Source organism: Larus michahellis, chromosome 10 (genome assembly GCF_964199755.1).
Source record: "Larus michahellis chromosome 10, bLarMic1.1, whole genome shotgun sequence".
Taxonomy (NCBI): Eukaryota; Metazoa; Chordata; class Aves; order Charadriiformes; family Laridae; genus Larus; species Larus michahellis.
The window spans coordinates 9,735,475-9,749,549 of NC_133905.1; the positions used below are offsets into that span (position 1 = coordinate 9,735,475).

A 14,075-nucleotide genomic window follows, 5' to 3' on the forward strand; every position below is an offset into this window, starting at 1 on the left:
TATGTCCCCAGTGACTCCACGTAGTCAACGCCAGTCGTGTCGTGCTGAGTTCCTTAGTATTATCTGTGTTTTCACAGCAGTTTGGAAAATATGAACTATCTGGGCAGTTCTTCTGGTGCTGACCAATGTCCCTATGCAGTAACAGCTCTTTAGAGCCACTTGTCACCGTGAAAAAGCGGGAAAAACTGAGCTGCACGTTGCAGCCCCAGCGATGGGGGCACTGGTGGTCCCACATCTGCCAGCACTGGGGTCTGTGCAGTTGGCTATTTTAAGGCGTTGCTATTTGATCATCTGCACGGCCATCAAATGGTCTTACCAGCAGACATATGATGTTTGCAGTGGCTCCGTGCCGCTTTACACTGTCAGAAGGTCAGTCTTGTGAAACCTGGAAAAAACCCACGTTGCATGGAAGCCTCTGGGTTACGGGGTCTGTCCTTCAGGGTCTCAGCCCTTAGCTGCTGCTCTGGGAGCACAGAAATATTTCAGCAGAAATTCATACAAGCTAGGTTCCACCGAAAAGGAGGAAAACTGTTTCTGTTAGTATGAGGTTAATTAAAATAAATGACAAACCAAACTTTACAAATAAGCGAGATATATATATATATTTATATATGTATGTATGGTCAGAGGTATGGGAGAGAAGAATGTTCTAGTCCTTGTTAAAAATACATTAGTGTTTTGCACCAACACTGGAAGTTTTGCAGCTCATAAAAAATTCATAAGGCTTATTGAGGAAAACAGAAAGGCAATTCAGGTGTCTGTTTTTTGAGCACTGTCGTACTTGCAAGAGTTTAAGCCAGTCTGGATTGATATTTCTTGTTAAATGCCAACTCTGCGTTATGGTCCTCCCTGGATCATAGTTCAGCGGCTCAAAAAGAATAAATGACAAGATGGCCTGACTTTGTGGAAGAGGAGAGAGGAGAGTCCAGGGTATTTTGCATTTTCTTTATGGTTTTACAGTCTCCTCTTCAGGGTCCTTTTCACTTCTGCAAACACAACTCAAGGTGAAAAGTAATTGGACAAGCTAACAAATGAGTTAGGGCTTGCTTTATTTCCCACCGGCGAGTTCCTGTGTTTTGCTTGCCACCAAGATCAGCTTCTTTGACATGGCCTTTCATGTACCAGCTAACAACGAATGGAAATCTGCCACAGGTATGAGAAAAGAGAGGCTTTATACAGGACAGGCACTAAACCAGCATGATTTATATGGGCTGAGGATAGTGCTTTACATTACATCGGTCTTCCAGGAGTGCCATGATCCCAGCAGCATCTTTAGGGGATATTGGGTGCGAACTGTTGCTCTCCAGACTGCAGAGTTTTACTGCAGACAGAACTCACTTTATATGCGCCCTGCTCTGCAAGGGCTTGGCGTGTAAAACAAGGCGTTTCTGAGCTGGCTTTCCTTGCTTTTACCCAGGGTTGATGGTGGGTCCCGCGGAGAGCATGTCCCCCAGCAGTGCCCTGCGAGCCAGGGCAGGTGCAGAGCCCACGGGCATGGCTCTGAGCGAAGCCAGCAGCAGGATGAGGCACAGCAGCCCTCTCTGTCCTCCGCTGTCTCGTGTTATCTCCTCGCCATGAGTGATAAACCATCACCACATCTGAAGTTCATCAGAAGGGAGGAAGCGACCTGCTGGGTTGTGAGAGGGACACCTTGAGTCCTAGGGCTGGTTGGGTGGGAATGCCATCCCCTCCCACAGCGAAGCACTGGCACTCCTGTGTCGTCAGCCTTGTAATGTGTTGGGGTGCAAGGGAGCGATTAAATTTTACTTCTAATTTCCTCATTAGAAGTTGCAATGCTGCCATGGTGGTGGGGTTCTGGGCACAGCGCTGGATGGGTGACACTAGCCCTGGCTGCTCCGGTCCCTGAGAAGCCATGCACTGGGGACACACTCAGCAGCTGAGACAGCTTTTGCTCCTTGATGTGACTTTTCAGGGACTCTGACAGCGTTCGTGTGGCTGCTTCTGCAAGGTCAAGCCAGGTAAATGGCGGCTTTCTGAGAGCTTTGCCAGCTGTCTCTCTTGCCCTGCCCTCACCTGATTGTAAAGTAAGAGGCACAAATCACCCCAACTCTTGTTAGCTTCTGCTGTTGGCTCACAAGAAGGATGGATGATTTAGTTTGGATGCCAGGACAGGGAGCCTGTGGTTCCTGCATGTTTGACCAGGCAGGTATTAGCAAGTAAAGGTGCCTTGGGATGTAAGCTGCACACGTTGTTACCATAATTGTTTTCCGTGTGGTAATATAAAGTATCTTTATTCTTTTCATGCAGGCTGAATAACTGGTAAATGACAGGTCCCACTTTTCAATTCCACCGTGTTTCCAAAGGCTGTCACACTTTTAATTTTTGCAGTGGCTTCAAGCAAAGCAGTAATCGTGTTTCCCATTTCCCACAACTGCGGTGCTGGCTTTGTTGTTCCCTCTTCTTAATTCCTCTGTCTTGACTTGAGCTATTTGATGTTTCCCGAAGCTCCCCAGCACACTGCTGTTGAAGTTATCTAATGCTTGATGGCTAACCAGCCCCCTGCGAGAAATACGCTAGGGGTGGCATGTGGCTGAGCAGGGCAGGAGAGGTGCGGTCGGATCTGCTGGGTGTGATGCTGATCGCTGAAGACATCTGGGCAGGGTGAAGGGCTGTCTGTGCTTCCTACGCCTGCCCAAGTTGGCAAGGGTTGCGTGCTGAAGTGTGCACAGCTATGTGACACATTGCGTGCACCGGCTTCTGCCGGGAGTCTGGACAGCTTTTGAAAGGCTGCTCCATTAAAGCCCATGGACGTTTCTGTAGGTCCGGATGACTTAAGTGGAAGTAATTTTGGGGATGTGATTTTGCATTTGCTTCAGTGCATTTGAAAGGTCTGCCCAGGACTATTACGAAACCTTCGCCCTCGGAGCAGCATCTCAGGCAAGGTTGGTTTCCCAACTGTTTGAGACCTTGGTTTGGATTCTCTGGTGTCTCATAAAGTATAACTCTAGCTAATGCTTTCTCTGGTTGAGGTTGAGTGCTCATCATGGCCTTTACTGTGGGTTCTCCTGTGGCTGGAAGGATTAGTCCAGATGCTGTGCTCCTGTTTTCTCCTCTAACTGGCTGCACGTAGTATCTCAGAGGTCTCTGACCCTCGGTCCTGCGTGGGTGAGGCTGGTCAAGGGGATCAAATGCTGTGGCTCACACGCGTGTGCTGTGATCCTGTACGCTGTGCTGCTTTAGCAAAGCAGGCTCACAGGGCCTGGGCTTAAGGTTTCAGGCTGCGAAGGAGAGAGGCTTATGTTGCTTCTGAAGTTTGTCACAGTTCCCTGCGAGCTCGGCCCAGCCCGGGCAGATAACACTTTGGAGACCACAGCTCTCCCACCCGGGCTGGCAAACAGGGGGACTGATTATCGCCCTGTAAAACTGATAACGCTGGCTACAGCAGATGAAGGCTGTTTGCTGAAGGTCACGCACACCTGCTGTAAAGCATTGCTGAGAGATCACACAAGACAAGAGCAGTCACCAATTGCAGTCTTGTGGCTTAATAAGTGACCTGGGAAGTTGGGATGTTGTGGAGGACTCTGCACATTCATGGAGGGTGCCCGAGGGGCACAGTACGGGTGCTCTCATTTGTAAAGCCCGTGACTGGGATATGAACTTCTGCTTTCATCTACTCCAGCCTCTGCCCTGGGTTGTCCCCATAGCCGGGAAGCAGAGCAGAATGTGTCCACCCTCAGGCCCTTCCAGTTCAACATCTGCTGTCGTGGTCGAAACCCATCCTTACTGATGGGTGAAGCCAATATGACAGCTTATGGACTGGAGTGAGAGGGACACGGATCCATATTCCCCTTCTCCGGAGGTGGATGCTGCAAGAGTGGGACATAAATGAGCGCTTTGTTTTACTTCTCATAGCAGGCGCTTCTCTCCCCAGGAACTGCCCCGAAGCAGAGCAGGAGAGGGCCTTAGCAGAAATCCTGTGGGCTTTAAATGCTCTGCTCCATGCTACAACATCCTGTAGTTTTAGGGCTAATGTAAAAGCTCTCTTCCAGCAGGTGGGGTAATTGAAACTGCATTTTCTTAGTTGAGTAATTAGATTGATTCTGGGGAGACGCGGACATGTGAAAAAATGAAAAATGGAAAAGCTGTGTGCCTTTAGGCTGCAGAGGAACGTGGTGGTGCCTTTCTGAGGAGCACTGGCTCGATCTATTGAATTACGGAACACGCTGAGACCAGCTCAAGCATGATGCTAGTCCAAGTCCTGACCAGGGAAAACTTGGTGAGAAAGGGGCCCTTTCCTGCTGTGCTGATCTGATATATGGATCTCTTTCCCCAAAACGTCTCACTGAATTCAATAGTGCTCTGTGCAGCAAAAGGATGCATGCGTGTGAATCCAGTTACAGGATTAGGAGGAAGAAAAATCTTCACGTAATTATACACTCACAGAAATTTTAATTGAATGGTGCATTTGATGGGGCCAGCTCACAAATCAGGCAGTGACAGGGATGCTGTTAAGACTGTGCTTGTGTGTATTTCATTTACCAGTGGTTTGACCTTAGACATCTAGTGGAAAGTATTTTACATGTTACAGATGGAACAATGGGCTTGATTCCCTGGATTTAACCAGTCATACCTACTGGTTTTTATTCTTGCACATTATAACAGCTGAAAACGTGTTCGGATGCTGTCAGCCGTGCTGAGGGGATACTGGGGTTTTGGGGTCCGGCTTCTGTGCTCAAGCCTGCCGTGGTTTGCAGGGTCTGGAGAGAGCTCTGTCACTATTTCTGGCTGAGATTGTTTAAGCAAAGGTAAACATCCTACCAAACAGCTCTGCGGTGAGGTAGGTCCCACAGTCAAACTCTTCAGAGGTGCCTGTAAGCTTAAAATACCCGTTTGCCAGTAATCTGTATGTGGACGGTGTGGGCTGTTCGTAACGGCAGGAATGAAGGCAGATCCCAAACACCATTGCTGCCTGCTGACTAGCACCAGAAATAACCAGGTAAGGTAACATGCTCAATGCTGCCTGTGTCCCCCGCCTCATTTCCAGCATCATTTTGGCAGCATTCTGTTTCAGGGCTTTTGAGTAATACAGAATCTTTTCTTTGTATCTCATAGCTTGACTTCTGGACGCTTTATCCTGCTCAGTTTGCTTTCTCCAGTTCTGACTTCGCAGCCTGATCGAACTTCAGAGTTGGCTTGGCTTTGAGAAAGGGGCTGGTCCTGAGACCTTCAAAGTCCCTCCAACATATATTATTCTGTGATTTCGATTTTTACTGGTTCTCCAGATACTTGAGACTACTACACACAAGACCTCCCTTCTCTCCTCTCCACCCAAAGCTGCTGTCATGTTCCACTTCCTCAGACTTCAATGCTGCCTTTCAGTGCACACAGTCTTTGTTAATCCATTTCCCTCTTTCATAATTTCGCACTTTCCTGAACCACCTCTTTACATAAATGCAAGACCAAACTGGTTCTTTTGAGCTCCAGCTAATCCATCATCCCAAACGGTTTTTACCTACATAGACTGCTACTAAGATTTAATTAACAACTGTTCTGCTGAAGCTTCACTCCTGGTCAGCACGATTGAAATTGCATTAAATAGAGGCATTAAAAATGCAACACTATTCATGATATCAGCCTCATAATATGAACCAGTGCTTTGTGTGTATGGTTCAGCATCATAATAAATCAAGAAACTCCTACGTTGGGATCACACGTTCACCTGATTTGTTACCGCCGTTTGCCTTCTCTGATGACACTTTAAAGTCCTGGGGCAGGAGCTGTTACCAACCACACAGCCACGGCGTGGTACGGGACATGCTGCCATCTCTACGCAGTGCGGATCATCTTTCTCCCTTTTTCCATTTTCTTCCCGAAGCTCCCCTAGAAGCTGTCAGCAGCACCTCAGGGGAGCTAAAATTGCAGAGTTTTACCTGCTTTGTGTCAAACACGCCCTTCTGTCACAAGATAGCTACCTCAAGGAACATTTTGCACTCTTTCCCCAGGTCCCATTAGCAGTATCTTAGTAAACCGCTATGGCAGCCGACCCGTGGTTATGTTTGGAGGCCTGCTGTGCGGCATCGGGATGGTCTCAGCCGCCTTCTGCACCAGCATCCTGCAGCTCTACATCTGCGTGGGCTTCATTACAGGTAAGAAGAAAGTGTCTCCTTTCCACTCGTGCTTGAGGTTCACTTCTGATGCGTCCACACTTGGGCACCTCAGCCGAATGCAATGGGAAGCTGGTGAGATAAAAAGCTGGTGGGACAAGGGCCCTCGCTTATTAACTGCTCCAGACGAATTTTGGCAAACAGCATATCCCCTGCTAAGTGCTGTGTTCCTGGCCGAGCATCGCGTGCGGGATCTTAGCAGGGGCTGTGCTCTTTGCAGATGAGTGCTCTCGGCCAGAGGCAATGGTGACGATGGCCACCAGTGCCCTCAGCTCCCGCTGAAGCGAACGCAGGCTGACTGCGCTCTGCCCTGGGCAAGGCAAGTCCTTCAAGGTACAAGTGTGACTATGAAGAAAGCACCTGTGTTCCTATATAACTGTGCATTATATTTCCTCTCTGAGAAGTATGAAATGAGATTTCAGGAACTTGCTTTGCTTGTGAGGTTAGGAGGTCCTTTATCTGAAAATAATAACCTCTAGAGTTGATTGAAAATGTGCAATATTCTCCATATTGAGAAAAAAATAAATCTATATTTCCTTATTGAAGTTACAATTTGAACTTTCTGTATTGAAATATGAATTTCCATATTAGAAACTCAAACAGGAGAAGGCATAGGCTCAGTCCAGCATCTTTAAAACCTGCAGGTGCTGGGTTATTGCTTTTAAGGGTAGATGGATTCGAGTTCTTGACCTGTGTGAGTATAGATGCTTAATTGTAAGCATTTTTGTTTGATTATTTTGGCTAAGGTTTCTTCCAGTGCAGCTAGGACATCTGCCTGAAAACATGACACAATGAGTTCAAAATTGACTTTTGAGGTTGCAGGGTGTATGTTTTAATGAATGTTTCCTATCTCTCTGCAGCCACATTAAGTGTGGCTGCTTTCTGAACATGAAAAGTGCAAGCTCAACATTTAAAATCAATAAAACCAGGCACTAGCAAAGTAAATTGGGACAGAAAGTTTGTCACCCTATTCTCCTACACCAATATTGCTTTATTAGATCTGTACAGTAGTGAATAAATCCCCATGTAGGATTCCCTCTCTTAAACCTTACTCTTTGTAAGGAGAGTCACTGTAGTTAGATGAAATTGTGTTATTACTGAATGCATAAATCTTCCAGATTCCTTGAAAGAGATTCTAGAAACAAAGCAATGAGAAATAAAAATAACCAATGTCTCCCACGGATAAATTCAATATTTATTGATGCATGAGCTTGCATCATTCCTTGCTAAACAAATGTCCTCTAGCAAGTTGACTAATGCTGGATTAGCACAAGAGAACCATAAATCCTTTGCTCAAAATACATGCATTTTGGTGAGCAGAAGGGCTCAGGGAAGGAACAGTGCTATAGGAAGGCACCAACTCCTATTTTCAAAGATACTTGTCTGAAAACGTGCCAGGAGGCAATTTTGTGCATAACCCCGACGGGCCTAAGGTTTTTGAAGACCCTGCTCTTTTTTTGGTTGAAATCTGGTCCATTGCCCATCCCAGAGTAGATGGTATGAGCTGTGCTCAATGCACACATGTAACCCTCATGACAGGGTACAGGGGCAAAGCTGCCCCCGCGTCTCCCTCCTCTTTAATGCCGTGATGTTTTCCTCAGAGGATGTTTCCTTGTTTTTTGTTGTGTTCACCTTTCCCTCCTGCTCGCTGAGTGAGGGCAGCTGTATGGATGAGGTCTTAGCTAATAACCCATCATTTCCAGGCATGGTGCCTATGTGCTGGGGAAGGAATATTAATTTGACAGAGAAGGGAAGATGCTTGTAATCCTGCTAACATGCTCAATGCCTCTAATTACGCTTGAAGTGCTTTCACTGGTCAGGCCTAACGTGGAAGCATTCAAGGGCAATTATGAAGCTGCCTGCTCATCACGTGGCTGAGACAGCATTGCTGTAGGAGGAGAGAGGCTTCTGTAAAGGTGATTTGCAATGACTGTAAAGCAGCCTGTAAACATCACGCTCTAGTCTCCTTCCTACTACCCTGAAAGGAAACAGGCTGATGTAAAGGACCGTGTTCATGTAATTTGCAAGGATGGAGATAAAAACAAGATAGTTGGTAGTAGGAGGTTCCTGCTACAGTCCTGTGCCTTTGGCATATTAATAGAAATCTCTTCAGAGGAGCAGAGCGGGAAGTATCTGTTTACGGTGGAGGGATTAGACACGGCAATCTCAATTGCTTTCTTGATTATGTCTTCTTGCATTTGCATGCAGAGCAGGGACTGGGCTCCGCTGTTGGAGGCAGCTCTGAAGCAGCTCTGTCCTTGATGGCACCGAGCTGTGGGCTGCACGAGGCACTTTGCATACGCTTGTGAAACCCATATTCTCTTCCTCACTCCTTTCCCTATAGCACTTAGAAAAAGAAATGGGGTTTGCAAGCTGTCAACCTGGATAGGTGCCAGCCTGGATGCATTAAATAGGTGTTTAGGCATGCAACCTTTTCTTCAAGGCTGAGGTAGTAGCGGCAAATTTCAAAGCTAAATACGAGGCAATAACAATGGCTCAGAGTTTAGTTCGATCTGTACCAATTAGACCGCCACGAAATAAAATGGGATCTAGGGTGAAGCTCGTTGATTAATGGGACTAGGGTCTTTGCCTCAGCTGTAAACATTGAGCATTGAAATACCTGGTAGGATCTTCCTTTGCTGAGTGAAAATAAGATCAAATAGCTGCACAGCTTACTTCTGTAGCACCACTTATTTCCTTCTAATATGAGGGAGATGTATTTAATCTAGGGAAGGATGCTCCTTCTGGCACAGGCTTGCTTCTGCTCGTGCAACACCGCTGATGGGCCTCTCTGTCATATCCCTTGAGAGAAAATGTGGTTATTTGAGTAACAGTTTCAGCCATGGAAAAGCTGCTGTAGTTTCTGAAAACTGAATAAAATGAATATAAATATTTCCAACTAAAGTCAGCCAAAAGCTTAAAGTAAATTGAAATTCCAGTCAGTCAATTTGAAACTCTCCAAATTTAATTAATGGGAAGAGCATGAGGTAACATTAAATTAGATTTGTCTGACTGGCAAATTAATGTTCACATAATAAAAAAATCTGAGTTGATTATTGGTTAAGTGGGTAGCTGGCATCCAGTCTGATTTTCCTTCTCCACACAATGTGTAGTAGATCCCTACCAAAAATGATTCTGTGGAAATGATGGTTCAATTGCTGCCCTTACCTACCAGCCTGGGAAATACGGAGTTAAAGCAAACTCTAATCCACTGTGTTGCATCTTCTCAGGTGAAAGAAGATGCATTCCTATATCTGAACACCGTCAAGGGTGTTCTCTAACCAAGGCCATGTTTTGCCTCCATAGTTCTCAGGTCAGTCATCTCATGGGCATGAATTTGGCCCCTTATGCATTATGAGCAGACTGTGCTTCCCAAAGACATGTCCTACCAAATATATGGACTATCTAGAACTACCAAATATATGCACTATCTAGAAAAGTTCATGCTGAGAATGTCTTTCGTATCAAGGCTAATTTTAATATAATGCCATTTCAATTTATTTTTAATGTTGTAAGCTTCCAAGTAATTTAAAAAAAAAAGAATCTTAGACTTGGCAAAAATCATAATTTTGTAAAACCGTTCAAACTGAAGCTATCCAGCATGAGTTGAATTCTGCTGCATCAGTTGGATTCTACTCTATCAGCAACTAATGATAGTGTTCCTTAATTAATTTTGAGAGCCTTGACCTTTCTAAATTCTCTTCTGTAAAGCAATATGCCTAATTATGTACTGCACAGTTAAACAAACTAATTATATAGACTAATGAACAAGAAAAAAATCTGCATGACACTATTTTCGGGATTCATGTTCTCTGGTATAATCACTTCAAGAATTGCATTTCCGCTTTGTTCTAATGTGGCTCATTCTTTCCTGGATGATAGGGTGGAAAATATGTGGCAAGATTTTTAAATGTCATTTTGGTGGAGTTCTGAAAATCTAACTTTTTAAGGAAATACTGCACATCATAGAAATGTTTGAAAAGAGGACATTATTATATGCTAGTGCTCTCGAACAGAACCACAGAAAGTCAAGACCATCACAGCATTTGGTATCTCTGCCTTTAGATTTCATCTGTGCACGAGAAGCTGGCTAACTGAATTAGCAAGGCAGATTTATAATACCATTTATATATCTAAATGCAATATAAATAAATTTTAATTAAATGAAACACTCTAGGGTCCTGTTCAATTAGCATCCTCGGTAGCTGTTTTGCTGTGTACTTGGCAGACCTCTTCATCTTTTGCATCAGACCTGAATTGCTCACACCACCAAATTAGTAGTGTCTGAGAAGGGTGATGTTATTTTCTGCCCAGGACTGTCAGCCTGGCAGCAGTGTTGGGTGCCCACCGCCCACGGAAGCGGGTGCCAGCCCCAGCCGCAATGAGAAGGATGCGCTTTGGTGGCTAGCACTGGTTCAAGCCAGATCAACCTTCCTTAAACTGGGGGTTGTCATTTTTTTTAATGGATCCATCCTCTCCTCCAACAAGGCTGCTGTGTCTGGACAAAACCAGCCAGCGTTCATTGAGGGTATAGTTTCAGTTTATTCTGAAGCAAACTCTGTGCTAGGTTTGCCACCCAAGAGATTTGCAGTGCAAAAGGAAGGGGCTTTCTGGGGTCTGGTTACCCAAATGCAGCAGCCAGAAGTTTAAGGATATCTTGAGCAAAGTTTGCATCTAGACTATCATGTTGAAGAGGCACCAGTGTACCAATTGTCCATGAATTTGCCTTAAACAATGAACTGAGGATAAATGGGTCTCAAATCTTCCTTTGTGTATCTAAACTGTTTTTCTCTGTTCCAGGATTCGGCCTTGCTCTCAACCTCCAGCCATCAGTGATAATCATAGGGAAATACTTCTTGAAGAGAAGACCCATCGCGAATGGCCTTGCTATGGCGGGGAGCCCTGTGATGCTTTGCACCCTGGCTCCTCTCAACCAGTTCCTTTTTGACAATTTTGGCTGGAGGGGGAGCTTTTTAATTCTTGGTGCAATTTTATTAAACTGCTGTGTGGCAGGAGCTCTCTTCAGACCCATTGGGGCAGCCACGGCATCAGGCAAAACCCAGGCAACTGAGGAAGGGAAGGCTGCTCTGAAAGAAGAGGTCACTAAGGATGCCATGGAAATGAGTAGTGCCACGAACGTCCCCACCGAGACCAAAACGGAAGAGGAAGAAGGAAGGGACTGTTGTGAAAAAATCAATCAGTACCTCGATTTTTCCCTCTTTAAGCACAGAGGGTTCTTGATTTACCTCATAGGAAATGTGCTCATGTTCCTGGGATTCTTTGCCCCCATTGTTTTTCTGGCACCCTATGCAAAGCACATTGGCATTGATGAATATTCAGCTGCTTTCCTCCTTTCAATCCTTGCTATCGTGGATATGATTGCCCGACCTACCACCGGCATCATTGCAAACAGCAAGTGGGTGAGGCCGCGGATTCAATACTTTTTCAGCTTCTCCATCGCTTTTAATGGCACCTGCCACCTTCTGTGCCCGTTGGCTTCCGGCTACACGGGGCTCGTCGTCTACTCCATCTTTTTCGGCTTGGCCTTCGGCATGGTTTGTGCCATGCTCTTTGAAACGCTCATGGACCTTGTGGGAGCTGCCCGGTTCACAAGTGCCGTTGGCCTGGTCACCATTGCAGAGTGCTGCACGATATTGCTGGGACCACCTATTGGAGGTGAGTGCATGTTCTTCCTCTGGTTCCACTGGGTTGTTGCTTATATTTAGCCTCTTTCAAGCACACTGTATAAGATTTGATTCTAAAGGTCTTTTCTCTGCTGCCCACCCACCATTTTTCCACTAGTAATTGGACAGGGAAGCAGGTATCTCCTCCAGCATTTCCTCTTTACTGCTTTCTGTGTAGTCCTCTAGTTGAAGTCAAGAGTTTGGTGAGTGATCTTTCAATCCCTGATCTCTTCAAACACTTGAACTGAACTTACAGAGTAGGACTTCTTGCAACACCAAGAACCTTGCGCTTCAGAATGACTCCTCCTGGAGACTCCTCCTGTTGCAAAAGGCTGGAGGCCACCACAATTTAAGCATAGTAAAACACAACAGTTCTGTGAAATCCTCTTGTGACTCAAACCTAAGCCTTACTGTTTGTCTCTAGGGCTCTGAGTACTTCAACTTACGGATTTCAGTCATCTTAGTGCATTGGATAGATTTAAGGCTGTTCTGAAAATAAAAAATGTTTATTTTAGATGGCATGGTTTGAAATATCAAAAGGCAGAGACCCTCTGAGGTCCTTGCTGGACCTTGCTGTAAGTCCCTCCAGCAGGGTTTACAGTCATCTGAAGATAAGTGGGAGCAGTGATTCTGCTTCTTTCCCTCTATAGCATGCGCTCACCTTTTTTTCTACAAGGAACACCCCATGTCTGAAAGGCACCATATTTGAATCTGGCATTTGGCTCAAGTACAGTCCTTATCAAATCTGAGTTGGCTATGAATTAAATGACTGTATAGGAGACATCCTCTTAGTGTATAGATACCATCCTATCCATGTGCCCTGTCCGGCAATTTGCATTTCACCTGTGTGCAAGCTTGAATAACCGGTTTGGGAATTGGTCACCTTTAACTGTGCTAAAATGTGTAATTAGGTTGTGTGTGCTGTCTGTATTTGCATGTATAAAAGTTAAGCTCTGCTTTTGGTATGACAGCATCATAATAAATTTAAAGAATGAACAGAAAGAAGGCAGTTTAAACCCATTTCCTGGGTTCAAAACTGAGATCTGACTAATACTCTGTATGGCACATCTTGCAGAGCCATTTATTTCTTCATATTACCGTGTAGCTCATACAGTGTGACAGAAGCAGCTGTATTCTCTTGCAGTCTTACAGATTCATTATTTAATTAATGACAAACAAAAGAAAATACAATTTTAAAATGACCGTTTTCTGAATGATATAATTTTCTGTGTGGAAGATTAAGTTAATGACCAGAGACTGCTAATGAGGCTAAAACAGTTCTATGTAATAATCAGTAATATTAGTTTTGTAGGGTTTCCCCCACCATTTTAATAAGCAGCAAATTTATTGGTTCTTTGGCATTTTAATAACCTACTGCAGGGTTCTGCTTTAATGAACTAAGTAAATTGTTCCCAGTGTGTTTTATGACTTTATCTTATTCTCAAAGGAAAAGAGGCAAGACTATCCTACTGTTGAATTTTCCAATACTCTACTCATTAAAACTCTCATTGAAACCTATTTAGGAGACCTCTAGGTCATCCTGATTAGCAGAAAAGAAAAAATAGTTGCAATTAGCATTTGGTTGATGTTTCACCAGTAACATGAAAAACACAGTGCATTGAAAATGGCGTACCAAGAACACATCTCAGAATGATTCAGGAAGAACTGTTGACCAAACCCAGTTAAAAATTATTATTTTTGTGATCAAGAAATCTGTTTGGTGGCCATAAAAATCCCTTGTTAGTGTAATGCGGCGGGATAATTAATCATCAGCTTTTCAACTTTAGGGGTCAGTTAGGAAGTAATTAAAGGTCCCTATTTTTAAGGAGGAGAACATATTCCAAAAAGTCAGAGAGCTAATGGATGATGGGCCAGTTTGAAGGAGGACTATCTCTACTGCGAAGGCCAGGTTAGGAGCGGGTCTTACTTTAATTAGGGTTTGGGATGTTAAGAATGGTCTATGTTGCACCAGTAAATGGGAATTAATGCTCAGGATCATAATCCCAATAAGATTTGCATTACATTTTGACATAATGGAGAACACTGACATTTCAATTAAGCCGTCTTCCTTCAATTACTCTGTAACTCCGTAGCAGAGGCATTAACCTTTGAGAGGAACCTGTCACATTTGTCTTGGCATTGAAATTATCTGACATTGACAGCATCATCTTTGCTTTCCCTGGAACTAATGTTTTCCAGTTCCACGCAGCGCCCTTTCATCTTTAGATCACGAGAAAGGGCAGCTGTGACCAAAAGTTGAGTCCCT

The 14,075-nt window shown here is 44.7% G+C and overlaps 1 protein-coding gene across 3 annotated transcripts in view; it reads left to right on the forward strand.

The window, feature by feature from the left end:
* Positions 1-14,075, forward strand: part of LOC141749289 (monocarboxylate transporter 2-like) — a 28,708-nt gene that overhangs the window by 11,388 nt on the left and 3,245 nt on the right. The window contains exons 1-4 of one of the 3 annotated variants that reach the window (XM_074602603.1): positions 2,782-2,903; positions 4,550-4,957; positions 5,964-6,107; positions 10,926-11,801. In XM_074602603.1, the coding sequence (XP_074458704.1) occupies positions 6,014-6,107; positions 10,926-11,801 (970 nt within the window). In that variant the 5' untranslated portion in view covers positions 2,782-2,903; positions 4,550-4,957; positions 5,964-6,013. Of the gene's footprint in view, positions 1-2,781; positions 2,904-4,439; positions 4,958-5,963; positions 6,108-10,925; positions 11,802-14,075 lie in introns of those variants that run through there. The other 2 variants (XM_074602602.1, XM_074602601.1) reach the window with 2 other exon arrangements.